General features: G+C 43.2%; 1 protein-coding gene and 1 long non-coding RNA gene across 3 annotated transcripts; one reads left to right on the forward strand and one right to left on the reverse strand.

The window, feature by feature from the left end:
- Positions 1–1,361: 1,361 nt before the first annotated feature.
- PENK (proenkephalin) lies at positions 1,362–6,425 on the reverse strand. 2 transcript variants are annotated; one of them, XM_075023319.1, is made up of 3 exons: positions 6,224–6,425; positions 5,482–5,623; positions 1,362–2,576 (listed from the first exon to the last, which is right to left on the reverse strand). In XM_075023319.1, the coding sequence occupies exons 2-3, from the start codon at positions 5,617–5,619 to the stop codon at positions 1,911–1,913; spliced, it is 804 nt and encodes a 267-aa protein (XP_074879420.1). In that variant the 5' UTR covers positions 5,620–5,623; positions 6,224–6,425; the 3' UTR covers positions 1,362–1,910. The 2 variants fall into 2 exon arrangements, with proteins under 2 accessions (XP_074879420.1, XP_074879419.1); XM_075023318.1 differs by having other exon boundaries at positions 1,363–2,576; positions 6,220–6,425.
- Positions 6,426–6,602: 177 nt separating this feature from the next.
- LOC142029061 (uncharacterized) lies at positions 6,603–13,877 on the forward strand. Its single transcript, XR_012649795.1, has 4 exons — positions 6,603–6,735; positions 10,829–10,899; positions 12,641–12,779; positions 13,744–13,877. It is a non-coding gene; the product is annotated as an uncharacterized LOC142029061 (long non-coding RNA).
- Positions 13,878–22,423: the final 8,546 nt, after the last annotated feature.

The following is a 22,423-nucleotide window of genomic DNA, read 5'->3' on the forward strand; positions in this document are numbered from 1 at the left end:
GGATTTGTGTTGCAGAGCAAGCTCAGTGTGTGCAGCCCGAGGTGCTTGTGGATGAAACCACTTGGGCGATGTGTTCCAGGAGCCCGACTGATGTCCTCCAGCCACTGGTGGGCAGGTGCTCTGGGGGAAAGAACAGGGAGAAGACTTTTCTTGTGGCTAGTGCCATCCTGAACACCTCTCCAGAAAGGTGATAGGGAACACAACTGAATCCTGAAAAGGCCAGGGACCTTCTACAGGCATTTGTATTTTCTGCCTTTTAAAATTTGGTATCATCAATTCTGTACAGCAGGAAGAGGAAAATAGGTGTCCTGCTTTTTACTGGAGGAGAAGGAACGCCTTGTGTTTTCTCAATCCTTCAGCAGGATTTTGGCCGCTTCAGACCACCTATATCATCCTCTAAAGGCCAAGCCAAAAATCATCACAACTAATTGTATGTGATGAGGCTTTTAAGTGCATGTTTAAACACAGCTTAATATTTAAAAGTCCTGAGTACCTAGAAGATCCCAATGACTTGAAGTTAAAGAAAAGTCAGACCCTTAATTTGCCCTTAGTGTCAATAGGTAGTACTGTGCAAAACTGAAATAGATATTGAATGCAGAGCCACAGAAGGTTTTAGACACCTAGCTCCCATAAACTATTTCAGCACTTATCAGCTGCTAACAGTCTAAACAGATTTTGACTGTCGAAACTTCAAATTATTGTTAGTGCTGGTGGTCAAAGCAATTTTTATCATGTTACTTTAAGTGGGAAGTAACCACTTAACTAGTAGCAGTAGGTGGGGGAAAAGGGCTCACAGACTAGGAATCTAGGGGCAGTGTCAAAATTATGGAAGGAAGCACGCACTGGGGTGGGAGCTGGCCTTTGATGTAAGTGCCGCCTATGTAAAAGCCAAAGGATCTACAGTGTCAGTGTTGTGTTTTCTGTTTGTTCTCAGATTTACTTATACTGCCTTTGTTTGAAACAGAAAAGACTGACCAGCAGTTTCCCATATGCCAGTAGTGCCAAAGTGATTTATACCAGCTGAGGAATCAAACACAAAGCTCTTCCATGGAAAATCGTTTGTCAGGTTCTCTGTAAAATTAGGGTTTTGAAGGTTTTTTTATGTGGTTTTGGTTCATGTTTATTTTGCACAAACTGACTTACCACTTTTTGAGTTAGTGTTTATAACTTTAAGTTCAACTGTACAATCCTATATTGGATGGATATAAAAGGTGCAAGTAATCAAATGTGGCATGGTGTTGTGCACTGGAGATGTTTTTAGTGCTTTAAGTTAAACACACTTAGGATTTTTTTATTTTAATGTAAATTGGCTGAACACTATGAATTATAAATTTAGGCGTTAAACATTTATTCTGTTAACTGGTTAAAATGAGAGCTGTTAGAGCAAATACAGTTATATTCACTTTAGAGCATATTTATTATTCTAGTATGCTAAGAAACTGTGAAAACTAAAGAAAAAATGTCTCAGCTGTTGTGTGTGCAGTACAAATTCTGTAATTACAGAAAAGAGGTTGGCATTGCTCTGATTGCTTAAAGAAAAATTGAGATGTTGTTTGATCAAATGACTGAGAGAAAACAAATAACATTTCAGAATTTATGCAGTTAGGATGAAGAATTTATTGTACATACAGTTAAGCAACTCTACTTTAGATGTACTTCCTCTTTGAAGAAAATGAATACAGTAATCAAAATAGTTCTAGCATGGAAACTACAATACAGACTGAAACTTGACTAAAACAGAAATTAGTCATTTGACTTGAAAGAACACAGAACCTGAAACAACAAATTGCAGGTTGCATCATTAACCAAGGACAGTAAAAAACTGTACAGTACAAGCAACACGTTACAATAAGTTATGACCAATAAGGCAGTCTTTCTCATTTAGGACAAAAGGGATAAAGGGAAAGGTGTTAAAATCTCATAAATCCACCATATCTCTTCTCCATCTCTGGGACCTCTTTGGAATAAGTTTCCCCATCTTCTTCTGAAGGGAGAATGGAGTCGGCAAAGCGCTTAAGAAACCCACCGTATCGTTTCTGGTAATCCAGCCACCATTCTGGTCTGCCCACTCTTCTCATGAAACCACCGTATCTCTTTTGCAGCTCTTTGGCTTCACCTTCCAATTCGGGGCTGCGCTTTATGCTTCTCATGAAGCCTCCATATCTTTTGCTGACGTCCCCGTCGTTTTCATTTATCTCTCGGTAATGCCCTGCTTCAGGGTTATCCCCTGTTCCTAGGAGCTCCTTCAGCAGATCAGAGGAATTAGCAAGGGCATCGTCATCTGAGTCTTTCTTCATAAACCCTCCATACCTCTTAGCCAGGATTTCTCCTCCATTAGCTTCATCCTCCGGTTCTACCTGGTAGAGCTCGTCCATTTTCTTCATGAACCCCCCGTATCTTTTCATGAAGCCTCCGTACTTCTTCGCAAGCAAATGGTTCTCATCCAGCTCCTTCTTCTCTCCTGGAGAAATGTTGCCATCCTCAGAAAGATCCAGCTTTGCCAGTTGCAGGAGCTCCTTGCAGGTCTCCCAGGCTTTGGCAGAAGGCAGCTTTCCTTCACATTCTAGTGTACATGCCTGAAAAATGGACGCGGTTTACTGAGAACGATTCAATAGTAACAAGCACCTCACTGCCTAGCCTTACTTGTTTTTAAAAGACCATGAGTGAGCCTCCCTGTGAATGGCTTGGAAGGACTGCTCTTGGTGAGCAGCTGAGTTGGTACCTGGCTGTTCTGAAGTTCTTCGTATTCCTCTCCGAGGGACATACTAGTCTCCACTCTAAGAGACAGAATAGTGGACAAGGTGGGTCGTGGGTCCTGTGTGTCAAGGCTGCCCCTATGTTTCTGTTTCAAAGGAAGCCACATGTACAGTTCCTGCACCTCCCTTATGCCCGGGTGTGTTCTCATGAAATTTTTTGTATTTACTAATGGTAAGCTAAAAACTGATTGTGGTTTGCTTCATAATGAAAGTGTAGAAGAGGATTCAGTCTTCTTAATTAAAAGTAGCATTCAGAAATTTTAGGAAATAAATTAACTTAGAGCAAATGTCATTGATGTTGCAAAGAAACCAGCTGTGCTGTACTGCTCAGTATCTTCAACACACTGCACAGCTCTAAAGCTGTACTTCTGTCTATTATCATTAGTTTCTCTTCATGGAACAGATCTTTCAAACATGTGCCAATACAAGTGTAGAAACACAGGTGTTTTTAGGCAGGATCAAGCCTCTGGCTTTGCTAGTTTGACATAAAAAGTAGCGACCATCAGAAAGAAGGAAAAATTCCTAAGCTGTGTTGCTTCTGACTGTAGTGAAAAATTTTCAGGCTAAGGCATAAAAAGGTTTTCAGTACCTGTATGCATATCTCATAACCTGTCATGTAAAGGTAATAACATATATATTAGCCATTACTATCTCTGTTGTGTCAGGGGAATTTACTTCTTGTGAAGCCACACTCTTCAGTCGGAAAAAAAGTGAATCCAGTGGTTTTTTTTCTTGCCCATGGATTTTATACCATGATAATTAAACAAGAAATCATCAATATTTTTAATAAGAGAAACACTTATTCTGCCTATAGATGTTGTTTTCTAAGGATCTTGGTATGCTTTAAAAGTGTGAAATTAAACCCCAGCATAGTTTTCTCTAATAGCTAACTGACCAGCTCTCTACCTCTGGCCTTACCTGACCCTTGCATCCCATTTTAGCCTGAGAAATTTATGTAGGTTTTCTGATATGATCGAAAGAAAATTAAAGGGATTTATGTATTTTGCAAGAATAACTTATTTATTTCAACTGGGACTACATGCTTGTTGTTATATAATTATGTCGTAAAGAGAACGTGATCTCAGCTTCAGTCTGACTTTGAAATTTCTCTAAATCAAAGCAAGAATAGGTCTTTCCCTTCCCTTTCCCTTCTCAATCAGTTTAAATAACCCCCTACAGCCAAATTAAGATATGCTATCTCATAGGAGTGAATGATCAGGTACAATGTGATAACTCTTGTACCTTACAGATACAATGTGATAAAATCAGTTATGATGTTACTAGATGCTAGTATCTACAAACATTTGTTTCTAAAAGCTGTTTGTATGTGTATAAGGAATATATGCATTGCTTCTTTTCCCATTTCAACTAGTAAGCATTGTTATGGAATGGGACTTTGGTTCTTTCTTGAATAATTGCTGAAGGTGTACAAGAGACAATATGAATATAGACACCCACAGCATATGCTCTGAAAAGCATGTGCCCCTCCCTCTGAAAGAGCAAACTACCACTTTTTTTCCACAGTTGACACTGAAGTTTGATTGAAAGCTAATGTAAGCAAAAGTATAGGGAACTGTTTTGCCAACCACCCTAAGAATATTGCCCTTATGAACCTGTTGTGGCCAAGAGTGAGTCCTTACTTTTGGATTAGGCAGAAGTATTCAGTGATTCATAATTCTGTGTAAGAACAGGGTCCAGTCCTTCCTTCTGTGTGCTGCCAAATAACCAATGACCTCTTAGGAGCAAAACTTTTCAGATCATTTAGATGTGCTGCTGAGAGCATGATGCCTCAATACGCATCTATTTGAGGTCAGGAACGGCAGTTGCCACTGGGAAAGGACTCGGCACTCTGAGTTCCCACCTTCTTCAGGGAGGGCTGAGGGACCGCAGACTTTCACTGACCCCGATCCTTAAAATTCAAGTTGAGCTGCCTCTGTGACTATACTTTTAAATAATTTCAATATCATTAACATTACAGATTAAGACACCCTACCCCCTCCGCATTCTGGAGTTTTCTTGGCATAATTTGTCTTAGGAGACAATGTCAAAGGGATCTTTCACAGGCACGTTCCCAACGCTGTGCAGCACCGTGCAAAGAGGAAGAGCAGCGGGAGGTATTGCTACTCAAACCCCGCTTGAACCCCGCTTTCTGTGAGATTTCAGGCAGATTTGCAGCTCGACAGCCATCCTGCCTGGACGGAGCCCACCCATCCTGCCCGGAGCCCGCTGCCGGGGGTCGAGACCCCTCCTCCCGTCCCGCCCGGCTTCCCTCCAGCCCAGCCGGGGCTGAAGTGCCCGGCGGCCACCTCTCCTTTCCCTGCGGCGCTGCCCTCTCCGGCCGCATTCCCCTTCCCTCTTACGTTTTCACTCGGCTTTTTCCTTGCTCCCGCCGGGGCTGCCCGGCACGGGGTGCCCGTCCCGTTCCGTCCCGTCGTCCCCGAAAGCCGCGGCTCGCTGACGGGCGGCGGGAGGGACGGGCGGGCTGGGGGGGCTCCTCGGGGCGCGCTGCCTTTGTGTCGGCGCCGCTCCCTCCCTCCCCCCGCCAAAACGGGTCTTCCAAGCGACGCCGGCCGCTTCCCCCACTACTCATCTTTGTAACTTTGCCCCTTTGCTTCCCTCCCAAAGTTACCGCGGGGCGGGGGCCCGGCCCGGCCCTGCCCGGCCGAGGGGGTCTCCGCGGGGCTGAAGCGGCGGGGCGGCCCCCCCCGGCCCCGCTCCCGCTTACCAGGGGGTGGATGCCGGCGCGGGGTCCCAGGCGGTAGGCGCAGGCGGTGCAGTCGCGGCCGCAGTCCGCCCGCGCCCTCGGGAGCAGGCAGGTGCTGAGGGCCAGCAGCGAGCAGCCGAGTCTCAGGAGCATCGCCATGGGGCTGCAAGAAGGAGAGGTCAGCCGGCAGCCGCCTCCCCCCCACCCCCGGCACTGCCTCCCCCAGCTTCGGGGCGGGAGAAGGCGGCACGAAACTCCTCGGCCGCGGCGGTGTAAAGCCAAGTCCCAGGCGGCACGCAACTCCGGTAACTCACGGGCTTTTCTGGAGCCGGAGCGGTCGCGCTGGCGAGGTAAGCAAGCAGGCGCTTGGCAGGTACAAGGTCAACGGACCTGCGCCCGGAGAGGAGCGGGCCCGACGGACGAGGCGCCCAGAAGTTCCCGTCCGGTGGAAGTGTTCGTCCCCAAACCCTTCACGCCGCCCTTCCCGCCAAGCCCGCGCCTCGGGGAGAGACCCGCCGGGACGGCAGCTCCTCTCCCGGGACGGCAGCCCCCCTCCTCCCGGGACGGCAGCTCCTCTCCCGGGACGGCAGCCCCCCTCCTCCCTGGACGGCAGCCCCCTCTCCTCCCGGGACGGCTTTCCCACCGGAGCGCCCCGAGCAGCCGCCCCGACGACGGGCACCAGCCCCGGCAGAGCCGCCCCCGGCCCTCCCCCGGTCGTCCCCCCGTCCCCCCCCAACGCCGGCCGAGCAGTTCACTCACGCACAGGCTCCCCGCGGGGCTCCCGGGAGTTGCTCGGGAGCGAGCTGCGCCTTTGCCGGAGCCTCGGCGTCGGAGCCGCGGTTATTTACGGCGGGGCCGAGCAGCCTCTGGAGAAACCCCGCTGGAGGGGGAGCGGGGGGAGGACCTCGGCGGCCGCTGACAGCTTCAGCGCGGGCGGCTTTGAGGGGGGGGGCGCCGAGCCGAGCGCCCGCTGCCGAGCGGAGCGGGTGCGGGCGGCGGCGGCGGCGGCACTTTATAATTAGCGAACGCGGGGAGAGGGCGGCCTCCCCCAATCGCCGTCGGGCTCCCGCTGACGCAGCACCTACGACATGCCCCCCCCCCCGGCGCCGCTGCCCCTCCGTCAGTGACTCCGACGGAGCTGGGGACGGGAGCGGGGCGGTGGTGGCTGTGGTTGTGCGTGTGCGCGCCCCTGCCGTCGGGGGGAGCGGGAGACCGGCACCGGGAAAGTTACCGGGGGGAGTTTGCACCGGGGGCGGGCGGGGATGAGACATCGGCGTGAGTCACGCCGGGGGGGGGTTTGGGTGGGGGGAGGCCCGGGCCGGCGGGCAGCGTTTCCCCGTGGAGCGTTGCACAGCGCCGGGGAGCAGGGTTGCGTTGGGGGGTTTTCGGGTTTTTGGTTCGGTTGGTTGTTTTTTGTTCGTTGGTTGTTTTGGTCTTCTCTGCCGCCCTGCCGACACCCCAAGTGGCGGGCGCCTTCTGCCTCCCTCCCTGGGCCTCAGGTGTAAACCGCTGTGTTTGGGGGGAGAAGCAGGTTTCACTAGAGCGATCGAGAAGGCAAGGTCTGTGGTTTGAAAAGATTGGAATTTCACAGGTGTGGATAGATTTGCCTTATTTTCACAATTTTGGTGATCAGGAAAAACACAGATAGGAAGGAACCAGATAGAGGCAACACCCTAAGCACTTCTGCAAGGCTCTCAACGCCAGCAGCTGGGGCAGCTCACCGCTCTGCTCCGTTTGACAGCCTGCAGAACTGGCGTAGGGCGATGACGCTGATGCCTGGCACCTCTTGTTTGTAGAGGGCTCTGCCTCAGCCGTGCCAAGCTGCGTTTCTTTGACTGTCAGAAGCCACCTTCTATTTCCAGCCCCAAATTATTTCTAGTGGTTTATATTTATTTGACCTTCTTTCGGCATTGTCCTTGACTTTAAAGAGCTGTTTTCCCCTTCCTGGTGTGTTTCTAGGGTGGGATTGTTCTCCCTAGTCCTCATTCTGCTGAAGTGAACAAGCTGTGCCCTTCAGCTTTCTGTCTTGAGATGGGCCCTTTTCATGTAGATGTTCTGCTCTGCATTTGCTGTACTTGGAGTTCATCATTTCTGGGCATGAGTGATGGGAAGAGTACACAGTATGTTGGTTGAAATTTCATTAGGGCATTAATGCATAATTATCTCCCCTGGAGGAGGAAGACACCTCAATTTATACCTCCTCAGATCTCATTTGCCTTTCCTAATGCTGCAGTACATCGATGTCACGCACCCGTCCGGTAACTGAGATACGGCTAGGTCTTTATCCTTTAGAACTAATACAAAATCCGGTACTGTTATTGTATGGAAATTGCACTTTCTGCCACCTGCTAGTCTTTACATCAGCTATCTGACTCAGATTGAGGACACTCAAATGAATGTTTGGATTTTCAGAAACAAATCCATGCTAGCCAAAGACATAGCTCTTGCGTCTAACCAGCGTATGTGAGAAGAGAATCAGGCTCTCTGTTTGTGCAGTAATATCAGCCAACTTTGTAAGTGAACCCTCAGGAGAAGAGGTAGACATTTTAAAAATCTTCCCAGTGGGTATATTTATGTTAGCATGTGAGGGATCTGCATTTGGAGCAATGAGCAAATTGCTATGCCACTGAATCAACAGGGATGCTATACAGTTTGTTCCTAAGATGGTTAGGGAAGCCCTGACTAACTCCAGAGGTGACACATTCGGTGCTGCTTCTGCTGTAAAGATGCTCTCTACAAGCAGAGCTCTTTGTGATGGACATCATCAGATTAGTCCTCTGGGTCACTTACTGACCCTTGGCTCTGCCATCGTTTATTGGCTTGCACTCCAATAGTTAGCATGGTGTGATGGGACAGACAGCCCAGTAGCCTCCTGATTATTCCTCCTGCAGCGTACGTCACCGGGCTGACTGACTCCTGCTTTCATCGCTCTGCACATGAGCATCCATGCTCAGCCTGCCCACTCGGCTACTCAGTCTGCCATGTCCTTCATTACTCTGTTTAATGTGATTTATTGTGTTTAATCTGGTCATGATGAAAACCCAGCCAGTGTCAGAATCTCCCTGTGTACAGAGGTGTAGATAATCCCCGTAGATAAGATACAGACTATAACAGGAAAAGATGAAGGATGAGGTAAAAGTAAAGCATATAAAAGGACCAAATAAAAGGCATGTAAATTCTGTCTAGAAAAGGAATAACGGGGAGGGTTATTTTACAGTGGCTAAGTCTTATGGCTGCTGGTGGGGACCAGGGAAGAGGAAAAGATGGAAAGAGATCGGGTGTGAAATGCATAGATGCAAGGACACCGTGAGAGAGAGGAGAGGTACCTGTGCACAGCCAGCACCGGGCAGAAGAAGTCCAGCCATGGCTGTTGGAAGTGCTACAGATGTTCAGCACTCTTTGGTTCATCTGCTTTTCCGTATGCTCTGTCATTTGAGTCTTTGGCCTTGTCCTGGTCCTTACCCTGCATCCTTACAGAAGTTGTATGTGTGTCCTCAGGGCCCGGCAGAGTGGGGAGTGGGAAGAAGGTCCCAGCTGGACTCTCGTTTTACCCTTTTCTCACTAGGTGTAGCAGTGCCTGCTACACAGAGTCCTCTCCTTCCTCCTGAAAGATGCTAATATTCACAGAGAATGAGTAGTAATACAAGGAAGGAGTAATTAAGAAAATATTTCTTGAAGAGCTCACTTTTCCCAGTGTCAGCAGATGAAAGCTCTGTAATTTCCAGTCTGAGTTCAATTTTGTATGGGGAAAGTATTCTTTGCAGAGAGAGGATGAAAACAGGCGATAATTTGGAAAATTTTGACAAAATACTACACAGCAAAAACTACATAAGGGAAATTACTCACTGTAGGAGTGGAGGATAATATTTCCTCAGCAACTGAGGACTGAAAAACAAAGAAATAGGGAGGCATAAAAAGAAAGAGAACACTTTTCACAGCAGTAAAGAGGGTAACTTTTTGCTCCCTACTAACTTCATAATAAAAAAGTCCTGGTGTTGATAAAAGCTTTGGCGCTTATATAATCCAGAATTACTACAGACACCAACTGCTTTTTATCTGTCATCAAAATACAACAGCCAAAAGAAACCTGTTTGTGTGACAGTAGTGCTTGCAGCCCCAAGGGCCCTGTTGTCCTACAGCTTGCCCAGACTCCCAGACTTAAGCTAGAACAAGGTGAAGCCAAGATAAAATCATTTTCATTTTACTGATTGAGAACACAATTTGAATGACTTTACAAAGTTTTGCCAAAAGTGGGCAGCCGAGTTAGAAACTGAATCTGTCTCTCTTGGATTTCACATGAGTATTTTTACTGCAGGACCAGCTTTCCTTTCCAAACTCTACTCATAGTGCTAATCAAGCTGCTACAAAATCATTAAATGAAGATGGATTTACGGAAATATGAAATAAACATGCTGTTAGCACTCCAAGCAACCCTTCTCACAACACAGAGCCTTTTTGATAGAATTGAAATGAGGAACAGAGAATGTAAACGAGCACGTTGGTTATTTTCTTCAGCTCAGTGCAAAAGGTCACAGCGTTTCTAAAGACCAAGCCACCAGGTTCCATTTAGCTCAGTCAAATGGGCTTCATTTTTAATGGGAACATATATAACTGATATCAGAGCTGAGAAAGGCATTGCAGGTCAACTCTCCTATACGAAACTTATCATCAAAGTAATTTAGAGACGTGAGTTATTAATCTATAGATACAAGTTACGCGTTGCTACTTTTTAAATATCTTTATTAAATTATGTCTAATGTAAGCAGAGAGGAACTGTAATACAGAGAGACGCTCAATGTACGGTTGGTATGGCATTGCCCAAAATGTACCTTTACAGGACAGAGATGTTCCAGTGCTTCCCATATCTCTGTATATCCCTTAATATACATCTAGGTGTATCATTTAAGACATGAAGATATAAGAACAGTATCAGCGATGCAGACATTTCTGCTCACAGCTGCTGAAGACAATCTTGTATGAAGAACTGGAATGCTAAACTTTTCATCTCAGACAAAGCTGCGTCTTCTTAGTAATAATTTTGCCCTTGAACAAATTACACCTTTTTTAGAAGTCAAAACCATGCGCTGATGTAGTGGTGACAAGGAGATGTTTTCACTGAAAGAGCAATGACAGCTGCTGTCCCTGTCTCACGGCTGATGTCGTGCAGCTTTCTAAGGCGGGAGGAGGTTTCGCACTACTTTCTCCGAGTGTGACATGCATTCAGTATAAGCATACAACAAATACCATTTTTGGTGCATTTGTTTACCTGCGATTGTATCAGACAAGATAAGATCAAAGCAGAGAAGTTTATACCATTCTGTGGAGATACATGGAGATACACTTTATTACATGCTTCTCTTTCTCACAGGCACACGAGTATGTGCACTCAAAGACTTCTGAGATCAGGCCTGAACTGCAGTAAGTAGAATGTGCTGCAGGGTAAGTAGAACAAACTGTACAAAATCTGTATTTGTTATAAAAGCATTATGCTGCTCATTTCCACAGAGGCCATGGGAGGGGTATTTCCAATAAAATAAGAAGAAAACAGGGTGCTTGGTAGCAAAATACATTGTGATGGAATCCAGGCACAGTGATTATTATTTAAGACAATAACTACTCCACATGAGTGGAGTGATTTATCCTCATTTTTTTAATTAAGAAAACTCAACCATGAATTACAAAGGAAGTATTAGGTTCCATCTATGAAAAGGATTGCAGTGTCTAATGCATATGTGGAAGGATTAGCTGAAAATTGTAAATGAGAGATTTTGATCACTTCAGTCATATTAAGAAAAACAAACAAGCAGAGTCTAAATAATGTATCTGAAGTGCAAGCTTCAACTATTTTCCCACTATTCACATTCATACAGCAGAATTTTGGAGATTTTCCCCAGTTCCAGCCTCACATTTTCATTGCTAGTATTTTATTGCCCAGTTGGGGAGTGCTGTGTTCACACTTTAGCACAACATTCAAAACAAGTTGTTTTTGCAGACTGGAGCTGGAAGGAGAGCCTGATGCATTACATGCAGACAGGGTAAAGGCTGGCTGGATGCCCTGCTGCGCTCCTTGGGGGGCTCAGCTTGGTGCTACAGGGCAGGCAGAGGTGACTTGAAACTGTCATAGTTTGGGCAGTTCAGAAATGGAATTTAAAATGGTGTCAGTGGTTGCTGTGATTTCCAGCAGCCCAACAGGGAGTGTTTTACGGCCGAGCACTGAGCTCTCTTCTTCCCACTCCCACCGTGGCCTGAGCAGGACCTCTCTTGCACCATCTCTGGGCCATGAAGGGAATGGCGAAGGGCCATGTGTGCTCTCCTTCTTCTGCTCTTACACTGGAGGGATTCCCCAGAGGTGATCCGGATAGCAATGAGGGTCATACTTCATTTTGTTATGCCTCTTCTGGAAATTCCCTCATCCACACTGGGAATCTGTCTGCCTTACCGCCTGCTGTGGCTGTAGCCCACAGCCCATGTGCAAGCAGGATGGAGCCTCTTGTGCTCTTACAACATACCTTGGTCTAATGGTGGGCTAAATTCCTCAGCTGCAAAGGCAACTTTATGCTCATTCATGGTAGAATTCACTCTAGATTAGCAACAGCCACAGTTGTAATCCTTGTGGAATTGCAAATATTAAACACATGACGTTCACACAAAAAATGGACTGGGAAAGGTGCATAAAGCACAGGGTTCTCACAAGCACCGTGTGAGAGGTCCACCATTTTTCTTTCAATGTAAACGATTTTCAGTTGCTTTACATGACTTGGGACTTCAGTTATGTTCCAGAAAGTGTTTTCCATAGGAAGGAATTCCATAGGAATCTGGAGGTTTAATTAATCAAGTCACCTAGCTAGGACAGAGAAGAAGATGCCGACATAAGAAAACACCCTAAGAGCTTTTGAAAACTAAATAAGAAACATTATCATCACATTCCTTCATTTTACACATATTTGGCCTGTTCCACTGGCTATTGTTTGTACTTCTTTGCTCTTTGTATTTCTATTAAAAAACCTGGAAACTGAATTCTGACCTTTCCCTTCTCAGTTTACCGGTCTACATTCCTTTTCTTTAAAGCTGCTTGCTTTATACTTGAAAGTCATTTCATTTCTCCTACTGCATAATTGAACACTCCAGAAACTAAAAAGCAACCTCAACCAGCTGAGCCCTTATTGCTTTCCCTGTACAGAACTGGTGAAAACATTTCATGAAAGTTGAAGCTGTGAATTTGACTGGGGCCCAGGTTTAACCTGAAGATTGAATTTATGCAGAAGCTGAGAAGGTTCTGAATGATTTTGGGAGCAGAAGAGTTATCACATTGAGCGAAGGTACAGTGGCAGTACATAGTAAAGGAAAAGGACAGATGTGGTAAAATGTTTTGATTATTTTGGGGCAACATACATGTATTGGAGGAGACTGCCTTGTGGTTGACTCCTTTCCCACCTTCCAGAGATACATCTCGCATTTTGGTTGCTGTCACTATACGTAGCTTTTCCTTTGTCAGTTTGAAAGCTTATAAAACCAGGGTGCCAATCACTGCTAAGAAGGAGGTATAATACAAGGTTTGTTTTTAATACGAAAGTGGTCAGAATGACATTGTCATACAGCTAACCAGCGCTGTCATGTCTTTTGTAGTTCTGCCAAAAGCTTTCTGTGTCACCTCAAAGTGGTGAATTCACCACTTCCCTCTAATGTAATGTAAATGCTATCAGTTATGACCTGATAATACCTGGCTTGGCAGCATTTTGCTAGACAAAGCAATTGATGCTCTTTCATAGCCTTTGATTGAGTTCATTCAAAGTATCAGGTATAGTATTTATATCTCTAGGACAGGACTAAAATATCAGATATTTTAGACTTTTAACTTAGTGATTTGGACTACCTTTGGAGTGTCCCTTGTCTACACTGGTATCCTAGGATTTAATCAGCTGATATATTCAGACACATCTAAGGTAAACAGACTGGTGTGTGCTAAGATTTCAGAAAAAAAAGACATAGAATATAAAATAATGCAAATCTCACAATACTAAAATACTAATATATTTTAGGCAGAAATAAGTTGTACTTCAACTTACTCAAGTGCAGCAGCACTTTGAGTATAGAAAATGAGTACTGAGCAAATAATTCAGAGAGAAGAAAAATTGAGTCTAAGATGGGGTAGAATGGAGAAAGTCACAGTTGTGAAGTTTTTAAGAGATTAGGCTAGTTTATGTCATAAAACGTTCCTCAAGCTGATTATCTTCCTCTGACTTTTCTGCTGTTACCTGGTGTGTATTTGCTGCTTCTCTGCAGGAAGCAGTGCTGGTCAGTGGCTGAGGCAGACTCTCCACCTGCTTCCAAGACCATCCTAATAACTGCCTTGTCACCTCACCCAGATCTTCAGGATGAGATGGAGTTTCATCATGGGACACGATGACTAGAGATAAATCATTTACTGAAATGAGGACTACTCTCCAAAAATGCAGCAGCAAAGTTTCTGTGCTACAAAGTTGACTAAAGTGCTCTGCTATTTTCTTGTGGCAATAAATGAAATGACTCATTTGTCTAATCATCTTGTTTTTTTATGACTGAACTAGGCTGCAATTTCTAGAATATTTAGGATTGGTGTATATTTTGTGCTAAAACTGGATGTAATGTGTGTGCCAACAGAGTGATGCCAGAATTTGGAGGACCTTTATTGGTGTTTTTCTGCTGGTTCTTTATCAGTTTAGTTTTGAAAAGCAGTAAGCTTGTTATTTGAAAGACTGCAAAAATAAATATTAATGAATATCTTTAAAATGATAGCAAACTAAATGATGCGGCAAAAATAATCAGCATCTGTATTACCTGGTCAACTGGCCAAAATATCACTGCAAACCAACAGAAGGAAGTGGGAGGCTTTCAAGGAGGTCAGGGTGCTTCCAGGTAAGGGTGTATTGGCTTTCTGGGGCAAGGTTTTTAGTAGCGGGGGGGGGTGGGAGTTGCAGGGGTGGCTTCTGTGAGAAGCTGCTGGAAGCTTCCCCTGTGTCCAACAGAGCCAATACCAGCCGGCTCTAAGACGGACCCACCACCGGCCAAGGCTGAGCCCATCAGCGATAGTGGTAGTGCCTCTGTGATAACATATTTAAGAAGGAAAAAGTTGCTGGGACAGACAGAAATGGCAGCCAGAGAGAGGAGTGAGAATATGTGAGAGAAACAACCCTGCAGACCCCAAGGTCAGTGCAGAAGGAGGGGCAGGAGATGCTCCAGGCACCAGAGCAGAGATTCCCCTGCAGCCCGTGGTGAAGACCCTGGTGAGGCAGGCTGTCCCCCTGCAGCCCAGGGAGGTCCACGGTGGAGCAGATCTCCACCTGCAGCCCGGGGAGGACCCCACGCCAGAGCAGGTGGGTGCCCGAAGGAGGCTGTGACCCCGTGGGAAGCCCGCGCTGGAGCAGGCTCCTGGCAGGACCTGTGGAGAGAGGAGCCCACGCTGGAGCAGGTTTTCTGGCAGGACTTGTGACCCCATGGGGGACCCACGCTGGAGCAGTGTGCTCCTGAAGGACTGCACACCGTGGAAAGGACCCATGCTGGAGCAGTTCGTGAAGAACTGCAGCCCGTGGGAAGGACCCACGTTGGAGAAGTTTGTGGAGGACTGTCTCCCATGGGAGGGACCCCACGCTGGAGCAGGGGAAGAGTGTGAGGAGTCCTGCCCCTGAGGAGGATGAAGCAGCAGAAATAACATGTGATGAACTGACCGTAACCCCCATTCCCTGTCCCCCTGCACTGCTGTGGGGGGTTGGTAGAGAATCTGGAAGTGAAGTTGTGCCCGGGAAGAAGGGAGGGGTGGAGGGAAGAGGTTCTGAGATTTGGTTTTATTTCTCATTACCCTACTCTTGTTGACTGGTAATAAATTGAGTTAATTTTCCCCAAGCTGAGTCTGTTTTGCCTGTGACGGTAATTGGTGAGTGATCTCTCCTGTCCTTATCTTGACCCATGAGCCCTTTGTTATATTTTCTCTCCCCTGTCCAGCTGAGGCTTTGGCGGGCACCTGGCATCCAGCCAGGGTCAACCCACCACCTCTATCACCTGTCTGGTTGTTCAGCTCTTGGCTTCAGCACTTGGGGATAGAGTAGAGTGGTGTGTTGTCACACAGCTGCTTTGTTTCCCTTTGAAGATGGGATGTATAAAGTAATTCCCATAAGAGCTGACTGTCATTTTGAGCCTTAGCCCATTGTTTTTACCCCTGTTTAGGCAGTGCAGAAAGGTATGGGATTACCTGCAGGTGGTGGAGGAGTCCTGTGTCAGGTTTCATCACTGACAGAATATGCAGACTGGTTGCCTTCTAAATGTTTGAGATGTCAAGTTTTTTCTCCATGGTACATTTTGGTTTTTGTTAGGACAACGATGGGATCTCTGCCAGCACTCAGCAGTCAAGCTTCTGGTTCTTCTGTTAAGACCATGTATGAACTCAGGGACAGTTGCAGATGGGATGCCCAACATGACTTGCATGCATGTAAACCTACTGAAAGGATGTGTGAAGTAAACTAACTATAAATCAGTAAACTATTACTATGAATCAGTAAACTCTAAGTATAAATTTAAAGCTCAAAGTTAGAGCTCATGAAGAAAAATGTCAGATGAAATACTTCATTAATGTAATTTCCAATTTTTTCAAAATGAAGTGCTTGTGGAGGTCTGCTAGACAGATACAGCTCCAGTGATTTCTGCTTTATCTTGTCTGCAGACTTATTGTCTTCTGGATGTTTGATGCCCTCCAGGTTCTCTATGTCCAAGCTGGAGCTCCCTGTCTTTGTGTGTGGTGGGCCATGGCCAAATGAACATCTTCTCTGATTAGTTCTTATGAAGAATGGAGCTGCAGCAACAGAAAACAGAGATGGGAGAAAGTATAAGACACAGCATGTTTTTCAATATTGCCGGTTATTTTATATTACGGTGAAAATCTTCCACCCATCATCAGGTTTAGTCTGGTATCCATGTTCGTATTATCCTTTGTCATGGGCCATTGAAAGGTGCTTTGGAGGGCAGAAGTGGTTGCTCTCTTTTTTGCATAGTCTGAATGTGCACTTGAGTCCAAGAAAATATTTACCAATCCATTTTAATAAAAATGTGCTCTGCGGGGAGATAACCCAGTGTTTGAAATCCAAGGTTGGTGCTTTGGGCCTGGCTTGGCTGCTTAACTGTGATGAACCCCACTGACCACTTCTGAATCTCAGTGTTTTGAGTCAAAATCACATCTTCCTCTCTCCCATAAGCTACCTGCCTTCTCTGCTAATGTTTGCAGGAGTGTATATTTTCTATTTCACACCTCCAGAGTTTTCCATCAAAAAGTTAGACAACAGCATGCTAATTGAAATCTAATGACTGGAAGACCCTTTATGGATTATCATAGTCTGTAAGCTAACAAGAACAAAAATGAAAACAAAGGCAGGTCAATTCAGTGTTAATTTATTTGACATCTGTGGCCCAGGTATTATTTATAAGAATATTTGGTAGTGCAATACAGTAATTGTATTGTTGCATATCTGTTAAAAAAAGGGAACTGTAATGTGAGACATTGCAAATACTCAGTAAAGTGGGTTGAGAATAATAGAGGAGATATAAGTTTTAATTTTCTAAAGGATGAGTACATTTTTAATTTATCAGATACGGATTAATTAGTTTTCTTATATCAAAATTGCAATAAAAATGTGAAATTAAATATAAGTAGTATGGAGCAACATGAAGTTCAAAGAAAGGTGGTGACTTTACCTCTTCATAATGTCTTCAGTTAAAAGTTTAATTAAATTATAACTTGGAGCTTCCTCACAAGGTTACCACTATAAATGTGCAGAATCCAGTAATGTCCACTAAAGCACACAGAGAGATGAATAGTGCGTGTATTTTTACAGGGTAAGAACCTTCCTGTAAGCCTTCCTCTCTGAAAGAAAACTATAATCAAACTGAATCTGGTATTTTCAAACACATTTTACAAACGCAGAATTAACGCAATCCTGTAAAACCCCTCATTTAACGTTTGCAGTAGTTTATAGCTAATTTATATGTGGCTATATGATACTCGGTTCTAGGAGGCCGATTTAAAACAGAGGTTCTGTTTTAATCATGTACTCCCTCCTTGATCTTGTGAAAAGAAACTCTCCACTTTGTTTGAGTTGTGATCAGTATCTATTGTGCAGTTAGCTGAGTTACAAATCAGAACATACGAAAGTTGCGGGGGAATAGTATCTGAAGTGCAGTGATCTAAGTATTAAATAATTACTACTTTTATGGATCATTGCTTCTTGAACATCAACTTGAAATAGAAAGCAATTACAATGTGTTACAGAAAAGAAACTCACGGCATTAGTACCATGATAATATTTACTCTCCAGGTTACTTTTCCTTTTTGTTCCACCTTTTCTGAGCGTGAGGAAGGGTTACAGGTAATTTACTGTGCTGGGTAATCTGGGCTTCTTGAGTGTCCCCCAAAAACCAGCATTTAACTCCCTCTTTAATAAAATAACCCATGAAATCATGAGACATTTTCAGTGCTCCAGCTTTCCCTGCCTGTTCAGAGCAATATCCTTGCCTGATCTTAGTTAATCTCTACCAAAGAATTAAGATCCCCCATCTCAGACCCATGAGGAATAATTTCATGGCAGAGGAGTACAAAGTATACCCTTTAGAAACGTAGTGCCAATATCTTGGCTGGTCCAAATTCAGTGATACCATATTTTGTATTCTAGATTAAGTTCAAAACTACTTTTCCTTGTTTGTGTGTCCTGTACTCATGTTAATATTTTTCCAGTCTGCCAGTTTTTATGGCACTGATTGTTTTAGTTGTTATGCATAATTTGATTTAATTCCATTACAGATTTATAACTGCTTTATTATAAAGAAAAACAGTCAGAAAAGAAGAAGATAGATGCATGACTGTGAGCAGACATTAAACTGAGCTAACATCTGATGTACTTTTCAGGAAAACCTTTCAATGTAATGAAGTGCTTAGTCTGTTCCCCAAAATTAAGCTGCATATGAGGTAAGTGGTGACACCCCTATTGCTTGATTTAGTTTGAGCCAGTTGATTTAATTATGCTGTGGGGAACAGTATATCAGTGCAGTAAGGATGTTTAGGAAAGGTCACTCCAGCTCTTATTTGGATGCTTTGGTGCACAGTGTATTTCAATGAGAATGTACCTATGAGCCCATAAATATCTATGTACTAGAGATAAGCCTTGCAGACCTTGTTAATTCTGTTACTATTGGCAAAGCCAAACTTATCTTAAAAGAATGAAGAAAAATTTTACTTCTTTTAAAATTCAGTAGAATTTTGCTCAGTTGTTTTGTATCCATACACTTCCCGTCCAAGCATCTCAAAGCACTTGCATTGAACAAACTAGTCAGTCTCATTCCTGCAAGGGCAGTACTCTCTGTGTGGTTTGAAAATGAATGAGTTCATCTATGTCATTTCCTATGGATGCCACCTGAATTGCCTCCTTCTTAATCAACTTATTTATATTTTTTCCGTATACCATTCACTTCTTCTGCGTGTTTCTATATGCGTTGAACTTTTCTGATTTTACTTTGTCAATTTTCTCTAATTGCCTCTAAAAATATGGGGGAGGTGATCCTCACCTGACGACTTACTTCAGATTACTAAGCCTTTCAAGGGTGACCTTTGCAAAAATTTGACATTTCTGTGTTATCTCAGGCTTGTACCATAATCTGATCTCATTGGGATTATCCATTGCTTTAAGCCAAGGTTGTGCATGAGTAGTGAGAAGATCAGAACCTTGTGATTCCCATTTCCTTGTCCTCTTGAATGACATTTCCCATTTAACATTTACATTGCTGCATCTCAGGCAGCATTATAGAATAGATGACCATTTCTTTTGCTGTCAAAACACAGTTTATGTGACCGTATTTTTAAGTCTTGGTGTATATAGATTTCAAGGACTTCTATTGTCTCCTACACAAAATCCATGTGCTATAGATTCTGCCTGTAATTTTAATTCAGCTAAATTGCAGTTGCATATTTATCATATAAATATGTGTATATAAACAAGTGAAACAATTCTTCATATTTAAGTAGGAATTTACATGTATTTTAAAGTCAGCTATAGCCTTCTGTTGCTTGACTTTTACTCTGTTACACGGCAGCTTTACTGGTTCTATTACAGATGACTCCTCATGCTTCATGTTGATAGGGAAAAAGCCTAGCTCAATTTCTTGAAGTTTTCAAATAAATTCTGTAAACAAGTTTTAAAAATGAAGGTAACGGCAGATAATGATCAGAAAATGTTAACTGCCTGTCACAGGAACTGTTTATGAAAACAACAGAGCTATGTCTAAGAAGCCGTTGGTAGCATCATAGATATGAAATTTTATTTCCATTGATTAGACAATGATGTCTTTTACTATTCAAGGACAGGAGACAGAAAATATCAACTTCTCATAACACAAATTTTTAACTTTTTCATTTTGGCAGGAGCAGGAGAGAGACAGCAGGATGCAAAACAGACAAAGTAAAGAATAAATGTATGTGATTATAGATTTCAGTTAAAGCAATCAGAGCTTTGCCTAAGACATGTCTACATTTGTCAAATCCAAGACAAACTCTGTAAACTCTGATAAATAATTTGGAGTTGCAGTTTGCAAGGCTCACTCAGACTAAGGTTATCTTAGCAGTAAATTATTTCTCATCCATCACTCCCTCTATCTTGGTTTATTGCAACACAGATTTGATAAGATAGGATTACTTGCACAAAGGATAGCTTTCCTCCCTTTCAGACTGCACATCATAGTCTGTTATATGTACTCCTTAAACTGAGAAGCAATTTTCTCTATAGTAAATCAGTCCATATGGAACCAATCTTTGAAAAGTAACCTAGATTTCAAACTCAGTCAGTAGGAACATAGGCAGCACATTATCTTGGGAAGTCTTGCCTAATAATAAAAATCTCAGTGACAGAAAAATGTTTATTATTCTTATTTTAAAGGTGACTTTCAAGGGATAAGAATCTGTTTATTCATCATGTGTAGATCTTTAAACAAAATGCAGTCCTGGAAGTCTGCAACATAACCCTCCCTGTGTCAACTAAAGACGCAAGGAAGAAAGCAGCTCTTCATCCTTGCTGGCACATAGCAGTGCTGGAGTAAATGGGCCACTGACAAAATTATGAAAGCCACAACTCACTCAGGCTGCTGAGTGAAACAAGCCAATAATAAGCCAACACCAAGGAACCTTCTGGCTAAGTCAGTGCTGAAATGGCAGAGGATACTCTAAAAGACTTAGTAGGAAGCTTAGAAGGAAATGGTGGCCAAGTGATGTTGGTCTGTGCACAGCAGCTTGCAGGCACAAAGGAAGCACAGCAACACCAACAGATTAATGCATTTTGAATGGTCATTATTATTCTTTTGAGGAGTTCCATGGCTCAGGAGCATCTCTGCCATCTCTAATTCATGAAGATTTTAGGTTTCATCCAACCTATGTTCAGTTTTCACAGATTTTAGTAGTTTATGCCAAATATGCCAGCAATTCCTATCTAATTCTGTGTTGTCTAATGTTACAGGCATTACAATTACTTCCTTCTGCCAAAATGCAGTACATGGGCGAGGTGGTGTGGCTGTGCGTGAATTTAATCTCTTGCTCTCTGTCGTATACTACTCCCTGCAGAAATAGTGCATATATCCCCATGTTCAGGTAATGCTTTCTACCTTCATTATCTTTATTCAATATACATAAAGATATTTAACATTACTTTTATAATGAGAGAGAAAATAAAACAAGTAATAAGTTCTTACATTTTTATTTGAATCCCATGTACCCAAGAATGAGTTCATACTAGCTGGCTTTTAAAGAGACAGAGCCTTTGCAGCTGATTGATAAATAGGGCTCAAGCCATGTTTAATAAGTCCTTATCATTACAAATACCAAACAGAAATGTTAGTTTCTCTTTCAAGTCCATCCCTCTTTCTGCTGCTCTGAAAAGACAGACATCCTTTTTTTTTGTTGTCAGATGATGAATAATGAAAACAAGATTTCTTTAATGAGGAATAATATCAATAAATGAAGAATAAAAACACCTCATGTCCTTTTACCACTGATATCAGGAAGAATTAATTTTAAGAATAATAAAAAGGTCACATTTATGACATTTCAAGCTACCACCAGAATAGAAAATATTCTTTTCAGATAATCATCATATAAATCAATGCTAAGGTCTAATAAGTATCTTCCTGAGCCAATTCCCTTTAGTAAATTCAATGAAAACAGTGCATATATAATGTGCTTTTAAAATGAAGTTGGACACAATTTCATTGAATTTTACATAAGGAGAGGAGTCTTGCTGAAGTTCAGCTGCTTTTTCATCTCTCTCTCCATTTTGTCTTAATAAACCATATTAGCACCCTGAAAAAGAACTATGCTATTTAACATTAAAACCAAAAACATTTAAATTGTAGGACTCTTGTTTTGCTGATACATGTGTAAAGATGAAAACTTGTTAAGTTTGATTAATCGTTCTGCCATATGGTTGACACTTCACCAACAAAGCTGCTAAGAACTGCTCATTTAAATTGAAAATGTTAGTTTCCATATTTCAGAATTTAAGATAGCGGGTTTAAATGAGGAAAGCAGAATACAATGAGAATATCTGTCATTAATTATCAAGTGACATAAATACCAGCCTACATTTCCAACATTTCATTTGTCATTTCCCATCATTCTTTATTTCTCATTAAAAACCTCAAGTGTTAAATCTGGGGTTTGTGAAATTACTTTCCCTGGTGCATCTTGTCACACGTGGGCAAAACTATCTATTTAAATTTCCTCCTTCAATTCCTGGGGTTTTAGAAAGTCTCAGATTCCATTTAAAGTACTTTTTCATTCCTGTGTTCATCATTCCATCAAGATCCATCAGCCCAGATGCATCAATCCATTGAAAGGACTTTAACATGCAAGTTATTTTTTTTTAATTTGTTATTCTGAAGGTGAGCACTGCAAAATATCTGGAAA

Source organism: Buteo buteo, chromosome 3, assembly GCF_964188355.1.
Source record: "Buteo buteo chromosome 3, bButBut1.hap1.1, whole genome shotgun sequence".
Lineage (NCBI taxonomy): Eukaryota > Metazoa > Chordata > Aves > Accipitriformes > Accipitridae > Buteo > Buteo buteo.

Excerpts from the sequence above, each read along its gene's own strand:
- PENK (XM_075023319.1), bottom strand. The coding sequence starts at position 5,619 with ATGGCGATGCTCCTGAGACTCGGCTGCTCGCTGCTGGCCCTCAGCACC. Across the intron at positions 2,577-5,481 it reads GCGCCGGCATCCACCCCCTG|GCATGTACACTAGAATGTGA; the intron begins GTAAGCGGGAGC and ends TCCATTTTTCAG.